This window comes from Mya arenaria, chromosome 10, assembly GCF_026914265.1.
Source record: "Mya arenaria isolate MELC-2E11 chromosome 10, ASM2691426v1".
Taxonomy (NCBI): domain Eukaryota; kingdom Metazoa; phylum Mollusca; class Bivalvia; order Myida; family Myidae; genus Mya; species Mya arenaria.
In genome coordinates, this window is record NC_069131.1 from 30,942,553 (window position 1) to 30,967,896 (window position 25,344).

The 25,344-nt window shown below is 35.8% G+C and overlaps 1 protein-coding gene across 3 annotated transcripts in view; it reads right to left on the minus strand.

Moving 5' to 3' along the window:
• LOC128206037 (1-phosphatidylinositol 3-phosphate 5-kinase-like) overlaps positions 1-24,497 on the minus strand; it is a 72,045-nt gene extending 47,548 nt beyond the window's left edge. For all 3 annotated transcript variants that reach the window (XM_052908167.1, XM_052908166.1, XM_052908165.1), the window contains exons 1-21: positions 24,366-24,497; positions 22,259-22,392; positions 21,649-21,769; positions 21,188-21,294; positions 19,276-19,406; positions 18,638-18,827; positions 18,137-18,311; positions 17,064-17,178; positions 15,908-16,065; positions 14,209-14,320; positions 13,893-13,998; positions 10,887-10,967; positions 9,823-10,039; positions 8,819-8,999; positions 8,146-8,325; positions 6,856-7,002; positions 6,191-6,412; positions 3,620-4,599; positions 2,538-2,687; positions 1,330-1,477; positions 51-159 (exon numbers count right to left, since the gene is read on the minus strand). In XM_052908167.1, coding sequence (XP_052764127.1) covers positions 51-159; positions 1,330-1,477; positions 2,538-2,687; positions 3,620-4,599; positions 6,191-6,412; positions 6,856-7,002; positions 8,146-8,325; positions 8,819-8,999; positions 9,823-10,039; positions 10,887-10,967; positions 13,893-13,998; positions 14,209-14,320; positions 15,908-16,065; positions 17,064-17,178; positions 18,137-18,311; positions 18,638-18,827; positions 19,276-19,406; positions 21,188-21,294; positions 21,649-21,769; positions 22,259-22,370 — 3,742 coding nt within the window. In that variant the 5' untranslated portion in view covers positions 22,371-22,392; positions 24,366-24,497. The remainder of the gene's footprint in view (positions 1-50; positions 160-1,329; positions 1,478-2,537; positions 2,688-3,619; positions 4,600-6,190; positions 6,413-6,855; positions 7,003-8,145; positions 8,326-8,818; positions 9,000-9,822; positions 10,040-10,886; positions 10,968-13,892; positions 13,999-14,208; positions 14,321-15,907; positions 16,066-17,063; positions 17,179-18,136; positions 18,312-18,637; positions 18,828-19,275; positions 19,407-21,187; positions 21,295-21,648; positions 21,770-22,258; positions 22,393-24,365) is intronic.
• Positions 24,498-25,344: the final 847 nt, after the last annotated feature.

Below are 25,344 nucleotides of genomic sequence, written 5' to 3' on the forward strand. Positions count from 1 at the left end.
GTAATAATCCCATCTAATGTTACTCCCTAAACAGAAGTCCCAATCATTACCTTTGTTTTTGTTTTCCTTGTTATTCCTGGCTGTCCTACTGTCCACAGTCTTTACTGGCTCCATAATGTTGATCCTCCCTCCATATGCCCTGAACTTGGCCATCAGTGTCTGAAACACATGTAGGGGTTTAGCTAAAATGAAATGGAAGGGAGCTGCACCTTGTCCATTTTTTTGTTAGAACCCTTCTACTCTCCTGAAGACCAGATTGATACCCTTCCCCCATCATGAAATGAAGTGCTTATGATACTTTCCTTCTTTTAATTAAAACTTATACTATAATTATATAAACATACAAATTTTGAATGTTTCGCAAATGAAATCTATTATTACTTAAATTAAACAGAATTCCTAACATTTTCTGTAAAATTAATTTTGTTCAACTTCATCACCCAATTCAATATGCCCTTTTTTCCTTTTAGAACCAGGTCCTTTTTATGCAGCTTCCTGCCCTTTTTTAAACATGGCTAAAACTCTTAACATGTAAAATAAAATACTCCTGAAAATTTGATTTGGGTTTGAAAGATTCAGACCCAAAGACTGGGTTCAGAGTCTTAAACCCCTGTTGAAATTGTGTTCAAAGCAATTTCACATTACTTCTCACTATTTTGAATGCAAATATTCTTCAAAAACAAACATGACCTTGACCTTTGACCTGCTGACCCAAAACTCAATATAGGTCATCTACTGACATTAACAATATGCATACCAAGTTTAAAGGCTTTACAACAAGTCATTCAAAAGTAAACTACAGTGTGATGTCAACAACGCCAGAAGACAAAGTAATCCATGCCCCAATTTCTCAAAAAATCTTCAGCGTAACTCACTCAAGAATCTAGTTTCAAAATCACTAAACTAAATATAATATTATCAAACAAAAAGAAGATCAAATATGATTTCCTTTAAAAGCCTAAAAACTCTTTAAGAAGAATATTACACAATTTATACCAAATCAAAAATAGTGTGCTGAGCTAGATACTGTTTTAAGGGACTTAAAATGTCTAGAGAATCTTGGGCCAGTGTGATGCCGACAATGTCACTGTACAAAGTAATGCATATTATTTCCCTGGCACCACAAAAAAAAACAAGATGAGAAAACCATCAACCGCTATATCATTGCCATACCTGTATAGAGATATTGTTTTGCCATATGTATAGAGATATTGTTTTGCCATATGTATAGAGATATTGTTTTGCCATATGTATAGAGATATTGTTTTGCCATACCTGTATAGAGATATTGTTTTGCCATACCTGTATAGAGATATTGTTTTGCCATACCTGTATAGAGATATTGTTTGCTGATTCCCTCAGAGGTTGACGTATAAACTCATGCGCCTCTTGTATTTCAATGTGGGCCATCTCACAAGGCACCTTTGTGTTGGACGTGTCTGACTTCTTGGTGTAGGCCTTTGGAGGAGACTTATCACTGGAAATTAATGAGAAACACTTTAATAGTTTGTAAGGGTGTATGTGACTGAGTGTGGGTGACTGAGTGTGGGCAACTGAGTGTTGAATGTGTTTTGCTTTAGGTCTTGGGAAGAGACTTGTCACTGCATTTAAAGCGACAAGACACCAGATGGTCCAAAAGTCGGTAAATACCGTATTTCCTCACAACAAGAGCAAAATTGTCAGAAGGAGTCCGATATTACATCATTTTACATGATTAAAAGAACAAATGCAACAATCATGTTGCTGTCTCATCTGAATTTCCCCGCGCATAATGGTTTACCAATTTAAATCATATCTGATCAGCAGTACGAAAAAATATGTGATAGACAACCCCATAAAATTTTGATAATTGCACAAAAACTGCAAAGATGCAAGTGTTGTTAGCCATGTGATACATCAGTATGTAAAATTCAATGCCTTGTATACAATGATGTCAATTTTATGTAAGTTTCTGACAATTTTCTTTTTTCTTGCAATTGTATCGTCTGGTGTAAAGTCTCTTTAAAGGGAGAAACACATAGTTTTATATACAACAAAGTGTGGCGACTGAGTTTGGGAAGTTTCTGACCTCTTGCTGCAAGCCTATGGAAGAGACTTGTCATTGCATTTAAAGGGAGAAACACATACATAGTTTGATACACAATTGAGTGTGGGCACCTGAGTGTTGGATATTTCTTGCTGTGGGCTTGGGAGGACATTTTTCAAAATGAATGAAAGACCCCTTACTGTATACCATAGAGGCTAATTTTTTTAGCAAACCTTTTGTGTTCTAAATCACTTTGGGAAAAAACATCTACGTAACAGAGCTCTGCTTTATTAAGCATTATATTTCATACAGGTGTAACATCATTGCAGATCAACCAGAGAGCTGTGGACCAGTAGTTCTCTTCATTGAAGCATTTTCTTGGGACTCAACTCTTCCGTCAAGTATTTTATTTGAGCCAGACTCTGTTTCCAGGTTAGGGAAGTTATATGAAGAGATGGACAAAATTGGTAGATTCTTATATAATACAAATCACCAGGTATAACACACTTACCACAGTGTAGATGACCAGTAGAGCTCTTCAGGGAAGTATTTTCTGAGTTCACACTTGGCTCCGGACTCCGTCTCCAGGAAAGGTAAGCTGTACTTGATGTATGGAGATGTTGACAACACTGTGTTATCTAAACTCTTCTTGAAAATGGCCCTGAAATGCAAAATGAGAGAAGACATTAATAAGAACATAACAACATACGGAAGAGTAAAGCATAATTCTGCTTTTGTACTGTATTATTTTTTTGTGTTAACCCTTAGGCTGCTGATGGCGATTTTAAAGGCTTTGCAAACAGCTTGGAACCAGACCAGACGCCGAGTGACTCGGCGCCTGGTCTGGTTCCAAGCTGTTTGCCACTCAGTCAATATATGCCCAAAGTTTTAAGTAAATTGAAAGAAATTTAGAATAAACCAGACGATATTTTTGAGCAGACGACAATTAACCCAGCATGCAAAGGGTTAAATCATTGTCAAGCCCTTTTATCAGATACAAGAAAATAATACTTTTAGTTCCAACTGATCTTTTTCCATTCATGTATTTAAATCAGTTTCATTCAGAGCTAAATGATGTTGCGGAATGCTGCCTGTAATTAATTAAAATTTTTAACATTATATATTTTACAACAATGGTGTATAAAGTTATGATACCTGTAATTAAACATTATATATGGGAAGCTACTGGTCCAAGTAAAAGTTGCAGTTAGGGTTACAAGTCATTGGTAGGCTCTTGTTTGTGTAGGCTTTGACATTGACATTCTAAGAAATGCTTTCTAGTGATTTAGTACATTTTAAAACATTGTAACCATGTGTTTAAACATAACTGCACAATAAATTCCAATCCTAGATGTTACTTAGTTCGCACATATACACAATGCTCTCAAGATTGGCACTATGATTAATACTTGAACAATCTACACATAACTGATTCCTGAATGTCAAGAAGCCCTCAAAAAAGTCATCCACGTGACATTTGGGTTTGTAAATATCTATTGTTTATAATGACAGGTAAAAGTTTAATTCTGCAACCTCTGTATTAATGAATTCGAACCAAAAACTAAATTTTCACAACAAAGACTGCCAACCTACCGCCGAGTAACCTGCTGTTCTTGAAACGCCATGGAAGACTCAAATATTGACTCGTCCTTGCTTATCTGGTAATTATGAAGTGGGTCTGAGTGGTCAGTGAGCTGGGTGGCCGCTGACCGACGCTGGACATTTGGGCTTCTCTCCCGTCGATTGCCTGACAAGTTTCTATGCCTCACCTCTGGGACTGATATAGATTGGTTGGTTTGTGATTTATTTGTGTTAACCTCTTGATCTTTGTCTTTTGGATTTAAATCATCAGTTTTTTCTTTAGGATGTTTTTTACCTTTCTGCTCATTTGTCATTGAGCGTTCTCTTGTTCCCTGAGTTTTATTTATTGCATTGTCTTCAGCTGTTTGATTTTTGATGTGGTAATTTTCTGTCTTTTCATTTTTTGCTACATGGGAATTTGATCTATTCTTTGACTCTTCAACATTTTGATCAAGGACTCCTTGGCCAGGAATATTGTCAAATTCACGACTTTCAACGCTAGTTAAAGCCACAAATGATCCAGTTCTTTCCAAATCATCACCAACCTTCTTTGATGTAGCATTTGTCACTTCTGAATTCTCAGTATCTGTTGTCACTTTAGACCTTTCTCCACTCTTTACACTTTCTTTTTCCAACTCTTCATTATCCTTAATCAGCTGTTGTTTCACATTTGCTTGATTTGGCTCAGAAATGTTTTCTGAATCACCTACATAAAAATTAACAATGTCTTTTTTACTTTCCTTTGAATTCAAACCACTTCTCGCATATTCTCTTGAGTTACCCCTTGAATGGTGATGATGTTTTGCATCTTTTTTCTTATTTTCACTTTGGGTCTCTATGGTTTCTTTTTGGCTTTTTTTCTTTGAACTAATATCCTCTTCAAACTCCAAATCCTCCTTCTGTGGAGGTTTGAGAAACTCATCCATACAAAAGGCAATCTCCAGTCGAGAATGGTACGATGCATAGATCATGTAGTTGAGAATTCTCTTCACCTGAAACAAGAACTTCATGTTTAAAGACAACAAATACATTATTCTAAGCTTCTTAGACTCTTCATGGCTCATAAAGGCTGTTAAAACTGTTCATAATCATGGCCCCGAAACAAAATTAACTTCATGTGTTCTTTTATCACATGAACTTTCATAAGAAGATTAACTGTTCAAATTTATATATTCTCATGAAATTTACTGAAATATTTTGTCAGCAGCACAAAAAGCTGTGCTGGAGTGTTTTTGTTTTTTGTTGGCTGTATTCCACTCTGCTGTCATTTCATTAAAAACTTATCATTCACGATGTCAAAATGATGTCATAAACACAATATTGTGTAATAAAAATGACATGTATTATGATCACATGTGTCTTTTTAGTGATTTCACTAGTTATATATTTAATAGAAGGGTATTTAGTACTGCATTTTGGTTAACACTGTAGTACTCAAATGTCATGGATTTTTGCAGATATGAATTTTTGCAGAATAATGATACAGATTTTTGCTGACATGGATTTTTGCAGATATGGATTTTTGCAGATATGGATTTTTGCTGACATGGATTTTTGCAGATATGGATTTTTGCAGAAATGGATTTTTGCTGATATGGATTTTTGCAGATATGGATTTTTGCAGAAATGGATTTTTGCAGATATGGATTTTTGCAGAATAATGATACAGCTTTTTGCAGAAATGGATTTTTGCAGATATGGATTTTTGCAGAAATGGATTTTTGCTGACATGGATTTTTGCAGATATGGATTTTTGCAGAAATGGATTTTTGCTGATATGGATTTTTGCAGATATGGATTTTTGTAGATATGGATTTTTGCTGACATGGATTTTTGCAGATATGGATTTTTGCAGAAATGGATTTTTGCAGATATGGATTTTTGCAGAAATGGATTTTTGCTGCCATGGATTTTTGCAGATATGGATTTTTGCAGAAATGGATTTTTGCAGATATGGATTTTTGTAGATATGGATTTTTGCAGAAATGGATTTTTGCTGACATGGATTTTTGCAGATATGCATTTTTGTAGATATGGATTCTTGCAGAAATGGATTTTTGCAGATATGGATTTTTGCAGATATGGATTTTTGCAGAAATGGATTTTTGCTGACATGGATCTTTTGCAGATATGGATTTTTGCAGATATGGATTTTTGCTGAAATGGATTTTTGCAGATATGGATTTTTGTAGAAATGGATTTTTGCTGACATGGATCTTTTGCAGATATGGATTTTTGCAGAAATGGATTTTTGCTGACATGGATCTTTTGCTGAAATGGATTTTTGCAGATATGGATTTTTGCTGAAATGGATTTTTGCAGATATGGATTTTTGCAGAAATGGATTTTTGCTGACATGGATCTTTTGCAGATATGGATTTTTGCAGATATGGATTTTTGCTGAAATGGATTTTTGCAGATATGGATTTTTGCAGAAATGGATTTTTGCTGATATTGATTTTTGCTGATATCAATATATGAATCTGTATCAATCCACTCGAGTACAAAAACAACCTCGAAGATTAAAGTGCAGTTCTAATAACCCTATTATATTTAACATAGTTACTTAGAAAGTACATGTACCTTCTTTAGTTCGTTATTTCCACCTCCTCTGAGTATCACAGCACATCCGAGGTGAGTTGCACAGCCGTCAAAACATATCATGTTCTTCGTATCACCGGTTGGTAGCATGAACGATCGGACCGAGAACGTGTGACAGAAGCCGACCTTGATGCGTCCCATGAGACTCTCGATAGATGTGGCAATCTCTGAGTCGAGGAATCTGGATAGACGCTGCATCACTGACTGTATGTGTAAAAACAAGCCTATGATACGGTCAGTTGAAGAAGTGGCATAAATGGGTATAAGTCTATATTTTTAAACCCAAAAAATTCACAGTAATGTCATTATGTTGGTGCTTTTGTAGTCATTTTTGTGTTATTCTATGACAGTTGGTGCTCATTTATATATGGTACTATCTCTACTGTGACTATACACATGCATAAATATGTATTTGTATTGTCAATTATTATTTAAATGAGCATGAACTGTCACACGAGTAAAACAAATATGCTGACAAAAGCACCAACGCTATGACATAACCAATACTTTTTCGGGTCGAAAAAACAGACTTACCAAATTTCATTAAACGCAAAAGTAACCCAAAGCAATCCCTATTAAGTAGATCTAAATTAGACCTTTTTTAAATCGGAAAATGACAATTTTCATTATATTCCGAAAGCCCTTACCTCTTTCACATTGTATATGAGTGTTATCCCGGCCTTCAGTAGAAACTCCTGTGCCAGCCTGGACACTGATTTCTCAACCACGAGAATGTCTGGCCGCGGTTTCAGGGATGTGATCTTCTTAATGCTCTTCTTCAAAAACTCCTCCTCCTTAAAAGCAAATAAGTAGTTGAAGAATTTATGACTAAAATATATATTCCTTCTATATTTCCATACTTACCACTCTTTAATTCTTAAACCTTTCTAATGCTTTGCCCGAGTTTTTTTTCCAAAAAAAAACACGAGCTTAACACTCTATTATTTTACCTTATTTAAGCATGAATAAAAATGCTTACCTGCAGAATCTGAGGTTCTTGTGTCGCTAACCTGTGGATATGAAGTTCTTGTGTCCCTAACCTGCAGTATCTAAGGTTCATGAGTAGCTTACCTGCAGAATCTGAGGTTCGTGAGTACCTAACCTGCAGAATCTGAGGTTCGTGAGTAGCTTACCTGCAGAATCTGAGGTTCGTGAGTAGCTTACCTGCAGAATCTGAGGTTCGTGAGTCGCTTACCTGCAGAATCTGAGATTCGTGAGACCCTTACCTGCAGAATCTGAGATTCGTGAGACCCTTACCTGCAGAATCTGAGATTCATGAGACCCTTACCTGCAGAATCTGAGATTCGTGAGACCCTTACCTGCAGAATCTGAGATTCGTGAGACCCTTACCTGCAGAATCTGATGTTTGTGAGTAGCTTACCTGCAGAATCTGAGGTTCAGGAGTCGCTTATCTGCAGAATCTGAGGTTCATCAGTAGCTTACCTGCAGTATCTGATGCTCTTGGGCTGCTTACCTGCAGAATCTCAGGTTCATGGGTAGCTTACCTGCAGTATCTGAGGTTCATGAGTAGCTTACCTGCAGTATCTGAGGTTCATGAGTAGCTTACCTGCAGAATCTCAGGTTCATGAGTAGCTTACCTGTAGAATCTCAGGTTCATGAGTAGCTTACCTGTAGAATCTCAGGTTCATGAGTAGCTTACCTGCAGAACCTGAGGTTCATGAGTAGCTTACCTGCAGAACCTGAGGTTCATGAGTAGCTTACCTACAGAACCTGAGATTTGTAAGTCACTTATCTGCAGTATCTGAGGTTTGTGCGTCCCTTTCCTGCAGTATCTGAGGTTCATGAGTAGCTTACCTGCAAAACCTGACATTTGTGAGTCCCTTACCTGCAGTATGAGGTTTATGCGTCCCTTACCTGCAGTATCTGAGGTTTATGCATCCCTTACCTGCAAAACCTTAGGTTTGTAAGTCACTTACCTGCAGTATCTGAGGTTCCAGGTATGACATTTTATTCTCCACCCTCTGGTACTCAATGGATCCCTGCAGAAGGAGAACACTGGGGTCCGTGATCTTCTGTGCCATACGCCTATGGGCGACATTCTTGTTGAATAACACACCGTGGACCACCCCTGTCTGTTCTCGACTGTCACCAGGTATCTGCAGGGGAGGAAAAACATTTAAACTTAGATACATAGGTTCCCTGAAGTTAAGTATGCCAAGTCCTGTGATTTTTTTGTGACAACAAATGGTGCACCAAACCTGTCTGTTTTACATGTCTGTTATTGAATGTCACCAGGAATCTGTCGGGGAGAAAGGTGCTTTAAATCTCTTTATGACATCTATTTAGTGTACAAATTTCCTAACATGTAATGTATTTAAAAAATCAATGCTAAACAAATGTTTTCCATATAAAATAAAAAATACAAGATCATCAGTCTTTGTTTTACAAATAAAATGCTAAAATATCTACCTTAAATAAGACCAATAAAATAATAATCAACATGACATGAAGAGCGTTGTTTGCCAAATGTGGTCAAGGTAACCGATCGGCTTATACAACCATGTGTTGTTAATTATTGACAAAATATAATCTCTTTATTAGTCAATGGTTGGTGGACAACTGGCAATATATTAACTCTATTCCACTTACTTTCTTTATATGCACATATTTCCGTATATCGCTATCATCGTTGTTATCCTTGACGTCTGGTTTCACAAACAGCGTCACCCTATCCACTGTGGAAATGATGATGTCTTCCCAGCCAGCAGGCAGGTTTTCCTCGTGTAGAAGTTGTTTTGTGAGTAAAGTTAGGTGTTCATGGTGTTCTTGTCTGAAATATACACAATGACAGTGGGTGTGTTTAAATGGTAACCATGTCTGCCTTTCACCCAAGAGGTTGTAGCCTCAATCCCCACTAGGGGTACTTTCTTATTTCTCTTAAAATGGACAGCAGTACTGGGTTCTACCCAGCCTGAAAATGGACTCAAGCTCAAATAAATTACAGTAGTTTAAAAAAAATACATAATAGAACCATATTGCCAACAAGGGCACAGTACGAACCAATATTTGAATCATTTCATTCTTTGTTGTTGTCTTACATCTGTTAAAACAAATATATAAACTATGATATATATATAACTCATACATACACACTTCACATTTCACAGTTGAAACCTAGTTTTGCAACATTTTCTGTCAAATTCATTATTTTCAAGTGTTTTTCACAGCCCAATACACACCCAATGTTCCCTTTTTTACCTCTAGGCATACTTTCCTCCTCTGCATAACTCTACCCTTTTTAAATCCTAGCAAAAACCATAGCAAGTGTTACAAAACATGCACATGTATACAAATGTTTTTCATCTATATGCCAATGGACAATTTTCACATATTCTTTTATCAACTTACTGTGGCAATTTTAACATATTCTTTTATCAACTTACTGTGGCAATTTTCACATATTCTTTTATCAACTTACTGTGGCAATTTTCACATATTCTTTTATCAACTTACTGTGGCAATTTTCACATATTCTTTTATCAACTTACTGTGGCAATTTTCACATATTCTTTTATCAACTTACTGTGGCAATTTTCACATATTCTTTTATCAACTTACTGTGGCAATTTTCACATATTCTTTTATCAACTTACTGTAACTTTTCATAGGTCCCTCGGACAACCGGATCCCCACTATCTATCTCCAATGTTCTAAATGACCCTGTCATCTCATTGCCAATGACCCCATCTGTATCTAGGCAACTGTTGCCATCGGCGACCGTTCCAAATATAGACTCCACTGCTGGGGCATCTTCATCCGCTATAATGATTGGAACTTGGGGCTGAGGTTCGTCAAAGTGTCGCTCATCAACTATGAATTGATCAAACATATCATTTATTATTTGTTAAAAATGTGTAGTCTTGTGAATGTTTCAAGGATTTTGTACTCTTAGAAAAAATTAATAACTGACAACACTTTGCAAATAGTAATACGAAATGGTTACGGTATACTGTTTAAATCTGATTATCAAGCGTCAAATATTAACTGAAATCACTAATGCAAGATGGATATTACTATTTGTACTCCAGGGATCAAAAAACAAAATAGTTTACTGTAAACACATGGCAACTAGCTAAAGAGTTACATAAAGCTGCTGCAATTTGTGGAAGCTCCCTGGTGACCAGCTTGTGTACCCCTCTACCATCATATAACAAATGCTTAAGACCGTCAATATTTTATAGTTTTGTATAATACTTATAATCAGATAAATACAAACTATTTTTGACGTATTTGGCACTTGAAACCTAATACTTATTTAATAAAACACAATTCCTGACATTTTATTTGTCTAATTCATGATGTTCCAGTGCTCCACAGCCCAACACAATGTGCCTTTTTTACCATGAGCACCCTCTCGCTTTTCTTCAGCACCCTGTCCTTTTAAAACAAGTCAACTGAACATTTAAAACATGAATAAAACTAATCCCATACACGACAGACGTGCAAAGACAAGAATATTAAAGTTTTAAAACCAGTAAAATGTCATGAGATCTATTTTCGTGATTTTCTAACTTGGGAGTATTGAAGATTAAACTGCGTTTTAATAAAAATATTGTAAGGACATTTATTGCATAATTTCTGCCCGTAACTTTACAGGTGTCCTGAGCACTCCTAAGTAGCGCAAGGTTTACAACTAAGATACCTTATTAAACCATACCTCTGATCTCTCCCCTGGAATCATGTGACAAATCAGCCAGGGTACTGAAAAGCTCTTCCTTCCCATTATTGCTGCTAGAATCTGATGTAAAAAGTACAAGAAATGCTATATCAATCAGCATTAATTGTTGTTGTAATCAATATTGAATATAATCCTTCACAACATCTTCTTAAATGATTAAATGTTCAGCATTACAATGTATCGAATCCCAATCAAAATTATAATCAGCACCATCATCTGCAGCAACAGCAGCAACAAAATAACCATCAAAATCATCAACAATGACATCATCATCATTGTTGTCTTCTTCATCGTTGTCATCATCATTGTTGTCTTCTTCGTCATCACCATCATCATCATCATCATCATCAGCAGCAGCAGCAGCACCACCAACAACAACATCATCACCACCATAATCATCACCAACATCATAATACAAAAAAAATTAAATGAAAAGAAAAGGTTCAAGTACATACATGGACAGTGTTGCAAACAATACAATTTAACATTAAACCTATTAAACAAAGAATACATTTACCGTATTTTCTCGACTATAAGGCGGTTCGCTTATAAGACGGCCCCCTAACTTTGCCCATGAAATCTGGTGCTTTTTGTTTCGACTCGCTTATAAGACGGGGTCAATTTTTAAGCAAATCTAAAATGCTAAAATTCTTCCTAATGTGTAAAAATGTTCAAGCTCAACGGACAATTATCGACTTTCGCGGTAACTGTTTTTGTTTTACTCAAAAAAAATGGCGGTCAACTGTGAGCTCTCTATTTGGAGGTAGGTTAAAAATGAGTACATAAGTTTGCAGGACAGGTCGTTACTTATCGGAATTGTAATAATTAATCAATAACAACATATGTTTGTTTTAGTTTTTTTTTATTGAAGACACCAATGAAGTTCTTCGGCAAAATAAATGGCTTCAATAACATAAAGTTCTGCGAAAAGCCGAGGCATGAATAGGTGTTTGTTTAGCAATAATGCTTTCGGCAATATTGTCCCTTGATTGGCGACGATTCATATTCGCATTGTCATTTGTTTGCTTAATCAAATTGACAGTTAGGTACCTACATCATCTTAAGATTCCAATTTATTGATTTGATATATCTGTCAAACTAATTATACTGACACGCGCCATGAGAAAAAATGCAGATATAACGGTACACTGTGTGACGTCAGAGCACGCGCGGTGAAGAGATTTCGTGTTGTTGTTTACTTAATTGCCCCATACTTGTATCAGCAGACGATATACTGGATAGACCAGAATATCCATGTAAAATTTTACTGATTTTGACTAATCTTTTTTTAATATTTTATCGACTCGCTTATAAGACGGGTCCCCTACTTTGGGGGTAAAAATCGGGACCCAATTTCCCCGTCTTATAGTCGAGAAAATACGGTATTTCTAATAATATTCCATATATTCAACAGAAACAAATCTATATTATGTTTGATGTATGATTAACATACAACCTTGTTATTAAACTCTTTAAATAACATTGCTGACCTGGGTAGCCACTGTCTCTTTAAAGCAATGACTGATAGTATGATGATAATCAGTCACTGGGTACATTTGAACTTGTATGAACTTTTATGAGTCAACAAACATCTATAAAACTAATGAACTTCCAATTGCTGACAAGAATATTTAAATGAAGATGTTTTAATTTTAACTAAATTTTGAGGTATGTACTTCAGCAAAACAGGTGAAATGCAAACTCTTAGGTGGATGTTTCTGGTTAAAATATTTGCTTTATAATAAATCACTTATAATTTTGGCACATACAATATTTAAAGTAAACTTTGTTCATATAGACTTTATTGAAGAGTGAGATGGTCCAGGAGATTGTCTTATTAAATATGTAGGTCATAAAGTAAAATAATTTAAGTGTCATATGTTAGTTATTTTTGCTTTTTATCAATATGAACTGAATATTCGCCAGCACCAAAATTGAAAACAAAGTGTGGATGGAAAGAAATTAACATGTTACCATGTTGTTTCTTACTTACATATTCAAGAATAGGTAGTTACAACAAAGATCTATATATAAAATTAAGCCTGTTCTTTTCATCTAATAATTAACTTTGTGAAAAATTGTGACATGGTTTTTTGTTGTTTTTTTTATTTTGGCTCTAAAAAGTCTTAATTATTTGGATGAATGTTACCGTTTTTTCTAATATTGTTGTTTTTATTTTTGGCGTGAACTCAAATTTTTCTTCATGGTTTTTTACCCATCTTCATTCTGTATTTGGTTTAAAAGTGGATCACATCGTTAATTTGAGAAGAATTATAAAATTTTCCCTCCCTCCCATCCCTTTTCTTTTTCTTCATAAATTCAGGTTGAAATTATATCTTTTTTTATTATGTGATTAAAACATTAATTGTGTCATGTTTAATATTATAAAATAATTACATATTTGATTTAAATTGTGTTTGTGCGAATTATATTTTTGTGTTTATATATATGTGACTTAGCATGTTTATGTTTGTATGTAAAGATATGTTTGTTGCATGATATCATTTTTGTTTCACGTTTAGTTTTGCTTGCTTCAGTTATGTTTTTCAATGATGCTTGATATCAATTTGTGTGTTATTTACTGTTTGCTTGCTAAATGTTTTGTTGCTAAATGTTATTTATGATCCTGTATGCCTTAATCTTGAATAATATTTCTATTAATCTGTCAGACTTGTTTCCTTTATCTTATAAGTGATTACACATAATTTTTTTAACAGAGAATAATTTTTATTAATAAAGTTTATTTTTTATAAATTTTATATGTATGCCTTTAATATTCAGATCCTTTTCTTGCTTTTTTTCACATTTTTGGTGTGAATAAAGTGTTAGTTTTCATTAAATATAACTTAAAACAAAAAAGCTTTATTTCACGAAATTAAAAACTTTCACTGCTTTTTGAATACTTGAATATTTGATATTTGAAATTTGAAATTGTTTGCCGTTTTTCCAGTAGAAAAAGCACAAGATTAAATCTTGATTTTTTACCAGAATTATTGGACTGGATCTGTTGAAACCAGAGAGGGGCGGAGTCTTGCATCAAAGTCTCATCTGATTGGCTGAATTCTGGGATATCCCCATCAAACAATGGGATCTGAAAATAGATGAGGTCAGATTATTATCACATTGATTTAAATATTGAAATTGACTTTTAGAGTAAAATATCAGCTTTTCAATTGTTCAGTTATTTTTTGAATAAATGTGCGAATGTACCTCTTAAAGGATATGTTTAATGGAAATTATAGATTGAGTTCTACGAAACTTTGCAAACTAGGGGCGAAAAACCTTAGATAATTTCTCGTACCTCCGCTGGTTTATATAGGGTGAAGTCATCCCTAAATGGTGTGGTTATGTTGTGTATGGGGTCCAGAAAAGCTGCGTCTATCAAGGCTTGTCCGATAACCACTGCCTGTACCCTGAAACAACCAACAAGGTCATTCTGGTCTGGGCCAGTTTTCAATATTGATCTCACTGTATTGTTAGATAGGCCTCAGATATTCCATTCAGCGTATTGGGTAGCTAAATATACAGGCCTGGTATTCAACACAGTTCTAAGAACATTGTAGCTTATCAGATTACATGTTATTATAACTGACCAATAGAGTAAATGAAGTCGATGATGTATGACCACAAAATTGACTCAAGATGCAAACTGAATACCACCCCAGCCTAATCAAAACACTCAGATTTCAATCTTAAATTTTAGTTCAATCTGAATTATAATTATTGATTGATTTCTTGATTTTTGAATATGGCCTCTAGGCCATGGCGTTCTAGATATTGAAAACAGGACATGTGAATCTCAAAGAAAAAAACATGATGGGTTAGTTATCATTCTGTTGGTGTACATAAAAAATTCACCTTAACACAGTACAGTATTTAAAAACTAGCACAAGTCCTCAAGCCCTGCGCAGATGAACGGTTTTATGGGCTTGCTCTAATTCTGGATTTAATCATTACCGTATTTTCTCGACTATAAGGCGGTTCGCTTATAAGACGGCCCCCTAACTTTGCCCATGAAATCTGGTGCTTTTTGTTTCGACTCGCTTATAAGACGGGGTCAATTTTTAAGCAAATCTAAAATGCTAAAATTCTTCCTAATGTGTAAAAATGTTCAAGCTCAACGGACAATTATCGACTTTCGCGGTAACTGTTTTTGTTTTACTCAAAAAAAATGGCGGTCAACTGTGAGCTCTCTATTTGGAGGTAGGTTAAAAATGAGTACATAAGTTTGCAGGACAGGTCGTTACTTATCGGAATTGTAATAATTAATCAATAACAACATATGTTTGTTTTAGTTTTTTTTTATTGAAGACACCAATGAAGTTCTTCGGCAAAATAAATGGCTTCAATAACATAAAGTTCTGCGAAAAGCCGAGGCATGAATAGGTGTTTGTTTAGCAATAATGCTTTCGGCAATATTGTCCCTTGATTGGCGACGATTCATATTCGCATTGTCATTTGTTTGCTTAATCAAATTGACAGTTAGGTACCTACATCATCTTAAGATTCCAATTTATTGATTTGATATATCTGTCAAACTAATTATACTGACACGCGCCATGAGAAAAAATGCAGATATAACGGTACACTGTGTGACGTCAGAGCACGCGCGGTGAAGAGATTTCGTGTTGTTGTTTACTTAATTGCCCCATACTTGTATCAGCAGACGATATACTGGATAGACCAGAATATCCATGTAAAATTTTACTGATTTTGACTAATCTTTTTTTAATATTTTATCGACTCGCTTATAAGACGGGTCCCCTACTTTGGGGGTAAAAATCGGGACCCAATTTCCCCGTCTTATAGTCGAGAAAATACGGTATTCAGATTTATTTGTAAGACTAGTGTAAGAACTCAGACTTGTTTAACAAAAAGAATAATTTCTATGAATACAGGTTTTTATTTTAAAAATGACCAAAGAACATTTTCTACACAAATGTTCAAAAAAACACTTTCAAACACATGTCATTGAGTAAAAACTTTCACAGTAAAAATACCTGTTAGCAACCCTATCCTGTTTCAACAGCCAGTCAACTATCCTGTTTCCCGGCACACAACGCTGATTGGTGCGCAGTCGGAGCCGGACTGTCTGAAACTCCAGACCCTTCTCCGGGTCCAACATCAGGGACCATAGGCTTCGCAGCTGGATTGAATCCTATATAGCAAAATTATAGGCTGTTATATAGAAATTACTGATAATCCTGCCCTTTTTGGGGGTCATACGGGCGCAGTGGCACTGATTACAAACAGTCTCAAGTCTGAGTCTAGACTCAAGACTCAGAAAAGCATTTTCTTGAGAAACAAAAAACATTAATCCATATCTTTTTCAAAAACGTATGAAATTAATTTCAAAATGGTAATAACACAGTGTGTGTTTACCACATGATATATTGCATCATAAATGCTTCGACGGAAGGCAATATTTTGCTTCGAATGAAGACTTTAAACAAAGATAACTTCACTATTTCTTCACCATAGCGCAGTCTGCACTGCTTACGGACCGGAAGCCCTGCCTTTGGTCTTTTACCAGAGTTTTATTGAGAATTTTGTTTCTTAAAACACTTCGACAAATCTTTCACAATACGGCTGTCTGAGCACTGTCAAAACATTATTTTGGAAACAGGTTTGTCAAAGTGTTTGATGAAACTTATTTTGGAAACTAATCACCTAATCAAACTCCAGTAATAAAACGAACGTGGGGCTCTTTTAGCGGCATAGATTGACCTTTGTTCATTTAAAATGGTATAGCAAAACAGAAGTTATCTTTGCTTTGATTTTGCCTTCCGACATAGCATATGTAATATATCATGTGGTATACACACACTGATAACAATTAGCAAAGTTCACCATCTATATTCAACAAGAATGGAATGAAGATTTGCAGTTTTGCCACCGAGTTTGAACTGACTTGAGGCTATTCATAAATCTTGGGCCCAGACGTGGCTTTGCAGCATTAAGCCTTTAGAAAGAGGACAAAAATTAAAAAGTTATTAAATTGAACTAGTACTTTAATAATGGAAACTCAAGACCTTTCCAGTGGGTCTACCATTACTGACCAGAGGCTGTGTAGCTGGATCAATTTCTGTGGGAGATGATTATACATTGACACTAGAATTCCTGAAAACCCAATGTTGAAAGGAACTCAATAACTACCTGAAGCAGCAGTTTTCTGTCACTGGGGAAGTTATCCGAGACCACAAACTCAGTTTGTGGCGTGAGGTCAAAGGGAGCCAAGCTGTCCGAGCTGTTGTCTGGATCAATGGGCGATCTGCAAGAGATACTAAAATGATCACAGTACTGACAATAATTTTTTGTGAAGGTTTAATTTTCATAACTTCTTGTGAATCAATCAGGTGACAAATTAATAACTAACAATATTCAATTTACTGCAAGAAATTGAAATACAGTGTACGGGTCAATATGAACCTACGTCCTGGGTCTATATTCAGACAATTCATGTTTTTATAGCTCAAACTTTGCTGACTATACAATGCAAATATTTTTGATATTGTTTGCCTTTCAATTCAATATTGAAGTGGTTCAATGCAGTATTCTTGCCATGTTTAATACGGTGAAAGAACGGACTGGCAATCCATTAGAAATTGAATCTGAATCTATGCATTCGGCTTTAAATATAGTAGCTAGCTGCAGCACAATGCAATTAATTAATACAATGATATGGAAAGACACCATAAACACATCTAAAAATGCTTAATTAAAACTTTATTCATATTCAAAACTCAACATTTTTTTTCACATGGAGTTTATATAATATAGACTATTGTAACCTCGACTGGTATTTGCTAATTTTACAATGTTGTTTTTTGGTACCAGCACATAATTTTCCGGGAAAATTGTTTACGATCGTAATTCCGGTAAAATAATGGAATCTTATACTATCTTAGACTATACTTAGACTCAATATGTTAGTGAATACTTGCCCTGAGTCTGAGTTTGAGATTCAGGAAAATGAAATTTCAATTTAGTTGTAAAAATGCTTTAACAGGAGCAACCATCATAAAAATTGCTGTATTTGTTACAAATAATCTATTTTAAGATCAAGCACTCATCTTTGGCAAAAAGCATTTATATTAATATATATTATAGATTTTTTTAAATATTTATGAAGTAAGTTTCCTGAGACTCGAGTCTCGAACTCACACTTGAAAATGTTTGTAAATTTGGACTCAGATTTAAAGAAAACTTCAAAAGCTTTTACAGTATACCTTAATGACAGAGTTCTTTGAAGGTCCACATGTGATCGTTTTTGGTCAGGCGATGTCGAGGCCTCTGCCTGCATGTACTTGTTTATGACCTCCCGCGTGACTCCAGAGTCTGGATCAGCTTTTTGGGCGTACTGGCTGACAATCTCGAGACAGTAACGACACACACGAATACTTCCTTGAAACAGAGACAAGTCATTGAGGTTAAGTCTAGAGCCAGTATTCATAAAACATCTTCACTCAGTTCCTAACTTGAGTTGATCTCCTAAATATTCATAGTCAAATTTAACGAAATATATATTATTACATAAAGTGTTTTTGACATAAAGGTTTTTTTTCAATTAAGTCAATGAGGGGGAAACCAGAGAACCCGGAGGAAACTCACTTGTTAGGCTAGGTGACCACAAACTAAACTCACATCTACACCCAGGCCTAGGTGAGAAGAAAGTGCGCTAACCGGACAACTGTTTCATGTCTTGTTACAAAGCAAAATAAATTTCTCACCTTTGTATCCAATTATCTTCCCTGGAAGTTCTTGACAACAGCAGGCATTACAGAATATCTGTCCGCAGATACGACAGTGGTGTCGGCGTCGGAATGTTGTGAAACGATCGCCACACTCGTAACACTCACGGCAGCTGCTGTCTGGCATCCAGTACTGCTTAAAATCGCTGTCTCTGTACACTTGTGGGGTCTTAAATATGAAAATGTTGCGCTTTATTAGAGCATGGATCTCCACTTGCTATATTCATAACAATTTTGTCAGCTTCTGTTTTGTATCTTCTTCCCATTATTTGAATCTATTGTCCCGGATATGTTAGTTATTAATGCATTATTTACCAAACCCATTAGTTATCCTTGCTCTCCTTGGTTAAACCTACTGACATAAATTTTACTTAAATGTACATGTGATAGAAGTCATACTTTCTCATCCTACTAAACAAAATTAACTGGTGAGGAGCGTTATCCTGCATTATCCGGGCATTATCCTGGCATTATGCGAGCATTGACCTGCATTATCTGAGCGCTACCTCAAATACCAGTTTTTTTTGTCTGTGACTTTTAACCTACTGACTTAAATGATGTATACATGTATTACATATACTTACACATGTTTAGAATCAATTCATAAGCTGACTTACCGGTGCCCTACGCTCAACAATGGCTGTCAGTCGTGTTAGGACGCTACCCAGAGTTCTTCGAGTGGCTTCGTCTTTGACCTCTGACCTGCTAACCTTCGGTTCCCCATCAGTTGGTATTGAGGACATGGAACCTAGGGAGCATAGAATAATATCTTAATTAACGATTAATTGTTACATCTGCCACTTCCTGCTACAGCCACTTCCTGCTGCAGCCACTTCCTGCTACAGCCACACTACCTGCTGCAGCCACTGACCACAATAGCATCTATCCGCTACAGTCACTACCTGCTACAGCTACTACCCACTATAGCCACAACCTGATACAGTCACTAACCACTACAGCAACTACCTGCTATAGCCACTTCCTACTACAGCTACTACCTGTGACAGCCACTACCTGCTACAGCTACTATCTGCTATATCCACTACCTGCTACAAAAGCTACCTGCTATATCCACTACCTGCTTCAACCACTAACTGCTACAGCCCCTATCTGCTTAAGCCACTAACTGCTACAGTCACTACCTGCTTCAACAACTACCTGTTAAAGCCACTTACTGCCACAGTCACTACCTGCTTCAGCCACCTCTTCCTTCAGCCACTACCTGCTTGAGCCACTACCTGGTAAAGCCTCTAACTTTAACAGCCACTATCTGCTTAAGACACTACCTGCCACATCCACTACCTGCTTCAGCAACAACCTGCTATAGCCACTACCTGCTTCAGCAACAACCTGCTATAGCCACTACCTGCTAAAGCCACAACCTGCTAAAGACACTATCTGCTAAAGCTACTAAATGCTAAAGCCACTACCTGCTTGAGCCACTACCTGCTAAAGCCACTACCTGTTAAAGCTACTAAATCTTTTTTTTTACCTGACTTCTTCAACATGTTTTATAGAATACGATTCAGGAGGATATTCAGGGTAATACTTAATCCTGCCACTTTTTTTGTTAATTTTGTTTTAAGAGGTAAGAAATTTGTCATAAATATTCTTTGATACTTTATATATATATGTACATGTACCCTTCCCATGTCAAATTCAACCCCATGCATGCTACAAAATAGCCTATAAAAATGAACAGCTACTTGGAACAACAAGTCATGGGTTATTCAATAGAAGTCAGCAGGTGCATTGGAAATTGTAAAACTAGCAGAGGTTAAAATGTTACAGAATAAGCTGTATTTTTAAATTTTCAGTCAGGTATTTACTGCACCAACACTGTGTCCATTTAGAGAGGCACCCTGGTGAGAACTAATGTAAAACTCCAACATAGTACAAGCATTGTTCAAGCAAACGAATCCGACAAAATAACCCCAAAATAGCCCCTGTGCATCTACTGTATTTGGGCATGGGCTTCAATAAGAACCAATACAGTATATTAACTTAATTTTATGAATAACATAGACAAACAATAAAAGTATTTCAGGGCCTTTTCTATAGTACCCACGGGTCCGACTATCGCACCCATTCCCAAAGCAAAATATAAGATATTTTTCCCAATATTTAGAAAAAAATCCCATTTTATTTTTTTTAGAAATTCTTTTTACCTGTACTGGTTCATTTTCAACATCCTAATAAATTATGTGATGTGAAGTTTTTTTGGTAATTGAACTCAGAAATCATTGATTTTCATCACATTCAGAGATATGAAATATTATCTGTCATGATTTATTGCAATAGATATTTACACCCCAAGGACTGATATTTCAGCCATGGTCATTTTAAAGGGAAAATAAACTAATATTAAATCATTTCCTAATTCACAGGAGACTAGACAGCTTTTTCTTTTCACTGTAAAATTTCCCAATTTCCGCATTTTCACGACGCAAAATTTCCCAAAATGTCTAGGGTCTTTTTCCCAAAATGGGCAGAAAAAGCCCTGTATTTTGAAATAAAATATCCACCTACGCTGTCGTGAGATCATAGGTGAGACCATTTTTCTGTCAAACTGCCCGCCTACACCCTGTCTTTCTGTTGAGTGGTCCCTCGACTGGTCCCTTCTCGATAACGGATCCCTAACCATGAAAAATGGAACTTGTAATTGCAGAAACTAACTACCAGTAAGAAATTTGAAACTGTCAAAGAAACACACTGGTATATATACTTGAAAAGTTTTGCTAGAAAAAAATTGACTTAAAGTGTAAAAGGCCGAACATACCTTAAATTGCACTTGTATGTAATAGTTAAAAATACAGTTATTAAGATTCTATCTGTGTGTTTGAACATGCAGGGAACAAAAATTATGATGTCGTACCGTGTTCATAGTTGTATAACTATAATACTTAACAATTAAACATGTACTTTTTTCAGGAGGCCATACGTGATCTCGTTGCCTGGAAATGTAAGATATAATTTAACCTTATATTTACCTGGAATTGTTTCTGCTTAATGACTGCTCCCGGGAGCCAGTCATGTTTCCAGCGAGGTTACGTTCCACTGATACATCTCTACTGTTAGCCTTACTGCTGTCATTTGACAGGTCAGAGTCATCTACAAGAATCAAAAGGTTTTAAATATAGATGTTAGAGTTAATACATCTTTTAAAGTTGTGCTCTCACAGATTGACTGTTTTGACAACTTCTTTTCTTCATTTTTAGTGTGGGAATGAGCCAATTCTTGAGTTTAATGTCTGAAAACCAGTGATATAAGACTGCTGACAAAAGATTAGATTGCAGGTCATCATACTTATGTTTGAAAATTGATGGTTTGAAAATTGATGTTTTATGACTAAAGCATTAAATATTTTGACAGCAGTCTTATATCACAAATACTCGCTAGAGACCGAACTAGTTTTCTTAAAGAAGCAATCTCTTTCACATTCTTTTATCTTTTCTGACTGTTTTATATTAGCATTCTTGTTCATTTTTACAGTTCAGGCAGAATTGGAATTCCTTATGTAGGTCAAAACCACGCATTTTCCCTGATCAAAAAGGCCTCAGCCCAAAATTGTAAAAAAAAACACTGACTTAGTCTAGTTACCTTTAGTCTTCTTAAACAACCGTTGAAGGAAGTTTCCCGAGGCTTGTGTGTCAGAAGAAAGTGGTCCAAACGAGGTCAGCCTATCTGGCGTATCATCCCAAACTGATGACATCTTAATGAAGTTGAAACTACACCTGTATTTAAAAAAAATATGCTATTATTAATTCTTTTGTTTAATAAACATTAATAATTTAATATATTAACTAGGCAATACCAAAATACATCAGGGTGTCTGCCAGGCCTTTATGGCTTGTCAGTACCGTCCCACAAGGGGCTAATTACCAACACAGGTTAATTGCAAAGACATGCCTTAAACCCCCCAGCGAAGAGCCTTATCAAAACAGTAATCAATATTGACAAAATAAAGCTTAGGCTTCCATAATAGTTGACGTTATCCGTATCATCCCCTGCTTAGCTGTTATCGATATTGTTGGCTTATAGCCAGAAGTCAGTTTGGAATATTTTGCTTGATGCACCATCCAATCACATTCGCGATTCTCCCCAACTCCTTCCATAAGAAACAGGTGTGAAATACAATGGACCCTCATCTTTTCAATCAATAACCAGGGCTTCCATTAAGAATTTGAAACTGGAAGTATGAACTTCCTGTCAACCAATTTTGGAAGTTTTAAACTGAAATGTGGAAGTTTAAGTCTCCCGAATACAATATCATTTTCGACAAGTATATTAAAAATCAAATAATTTGCAAATGTAACTTGCCAAATCCACCGACTAAACATATTCTTTTTACTTTAAAACAGTTAAACTGATTGATATTGTGACCATAAAAGTAATATTGATGAAAGGTTTTGATATTTTGAACTTCCAAGCTTTCAAGTTGGAAGTTTTCTTCAAAATTATGGAAGTTTTTGTACTTCCAAGGAATCAATTTTGGAAGTTTTAACCAATTTCTAGGGAGTAATATACTTCCAAACTTCCTTTAACGGAAGCCCTGAATAACATCATTGTCTTTCGATTTCAAATTAAACAATGATGTGTTAATTGATGGGGGTACTCCATTTGTAATTTAAAACAGCATTACATTGTTCAACAAAATTTTGTTAGGTTGAAATTTGGGCCAAGGATTGCATCTTTAAATCGTAACAAGCAAATCTAAAATATTTCACATGTGGAAAAAGTAGAAAATAGCATAGTCAGTTATAGACTTAGGAATATTTTCATATCTTTTCTGACAAAAAAGTTATTTTGTAATTAACGCCATTTTCTTGTTTGTTAATTATTTTGACCCCTAGTGACCCATGACGTGAAAACCCCGTTGCAGTCAAGTATCAGAATTGAAGAATGACAACATAAGTTAAGGTTTCGTTTGAAAGTTTACATGTAAAACAGATCTTCTGTCTAAGAATTTCAACATGTCTAAACACAAACTCCTTGTGCCTCCTACAAGTCTTGGGTACTCATCGTTCTTTAAGCAATACATGCAGTTGCTTAGGTCAGCCGGCCTGAATATTTAACTCATGATATTGTCGCCATCACATAAATATATATATAATACATGTATTTTTTACCTACAATGATATTCACCTCTCTGAATGAATGTGTTCAAACTATTATTTATGGTACTTATTATTTAAGATCCAATGATTCACATGATCCCTGCTCTTTAAGTACAAGGACAGCAGACTCAGGGGAGGCCCGGTTTTACACATTTCACTGGGTACATCACATGTGTCAATATAAACATTAGTACTCCCTACCATGTGAAATACAAATAAAATATGAAAAACAACAATTTTATTTGCAGGAAATCGCACTATTTGCACTACAATCATAAAAAAATCTTGACCACCCCTCCCATACCCACCCCATTACTCAGTCCCGACAAATTGGGTAAATCCTGACGGAAACCCTGTACATACACCATAATTTAAGTTAAAAAAAAAACAATGCAAGCCTTAACTCAGGACTGAACCATGTATCTTTCAATGCAAAAACGGACACGACAACTATGTCGCTTCGGAGTTATTTTTTTAAAGTGCCATCAATGGCTGACACTTCATCTTATGACATCCGAAAACAGTATATATCCGAAATACATCATCTACCTTCTAACTCCAAATTATTAGAATCAAAAACCGGAAAATACCTTTAATGGGCTAGAAGTGTAAGGTACATATTTCTTTTTGAAGTTTGTGCATTTTCATAATCATTCAAAGCCGCTGTTACGTAAATAAATCCATTTTAATTCTGTGTAGGAGTTGTTTTGATTCCGGGTCAGCAGGCTTATTTTCCTGTCGTTATCGTCTTCGTGGCTACATAACACTAACTTATTTATTGTTGGCGTAATATGGAGTAATTGCGACTGCAGCAATTTAAGTAATTCAATTTTCTACATGTTTTTAATTTCTTCAGGTTTATTTAAAATATATTATTGCCAGAAAATAATTTTAAGTATTTTTAGTAAGTATTGCTAGTCCTTGGTAGCTATAAGTGATTTTTAGCAGGACCCGTTCAAAGATTTGCTCGGGGGTACATGCTAAAACCGGTAATACGCCGTATTATTATGCACCAGTCAATTGTAACCACGGCCCCCAGGTCAGGGATATAGCGGTGACTTTGACTTTCGGCCTAGCCAACCCCGGGTAAAATCCTCGCCTTGCGGGGACGAACTGATGGTAAAATCCCCCCCCCCCCCGCACCACAGGGACCTTGGTAAGGCCTATTCCACGCTATATTTTGCGCTAAGACAAAACCACCGCATTCACCCGTTACTGCGGGGCCACCTGAATGGTAAAAACACGGCTCATTTCGCCGGCTATCCCCGTTATACCCCCGGACCTGGGGGGGGGGGGGTCGTTACAGTTGACTGGCGCATTACATCAGCATCTTAAATAACCGTTCATGACGGATTGTGAGCAATTACAACGCCATTTTTACTAGTATAAAAATGAAATGTTTGTTTTCCAGGACTCAGGAGTTAGTTTTTTATAAAAATAAAGTCATTTAAGTATGATTAAATTTGATCATCCGAAGTTGATGAGAACAAAATAATTGTACGATATTGTACGATCTCGGTCTTGGTTGGTATCTTTCAATCATGCCAAAATACCCCAAAAGAGTCAATG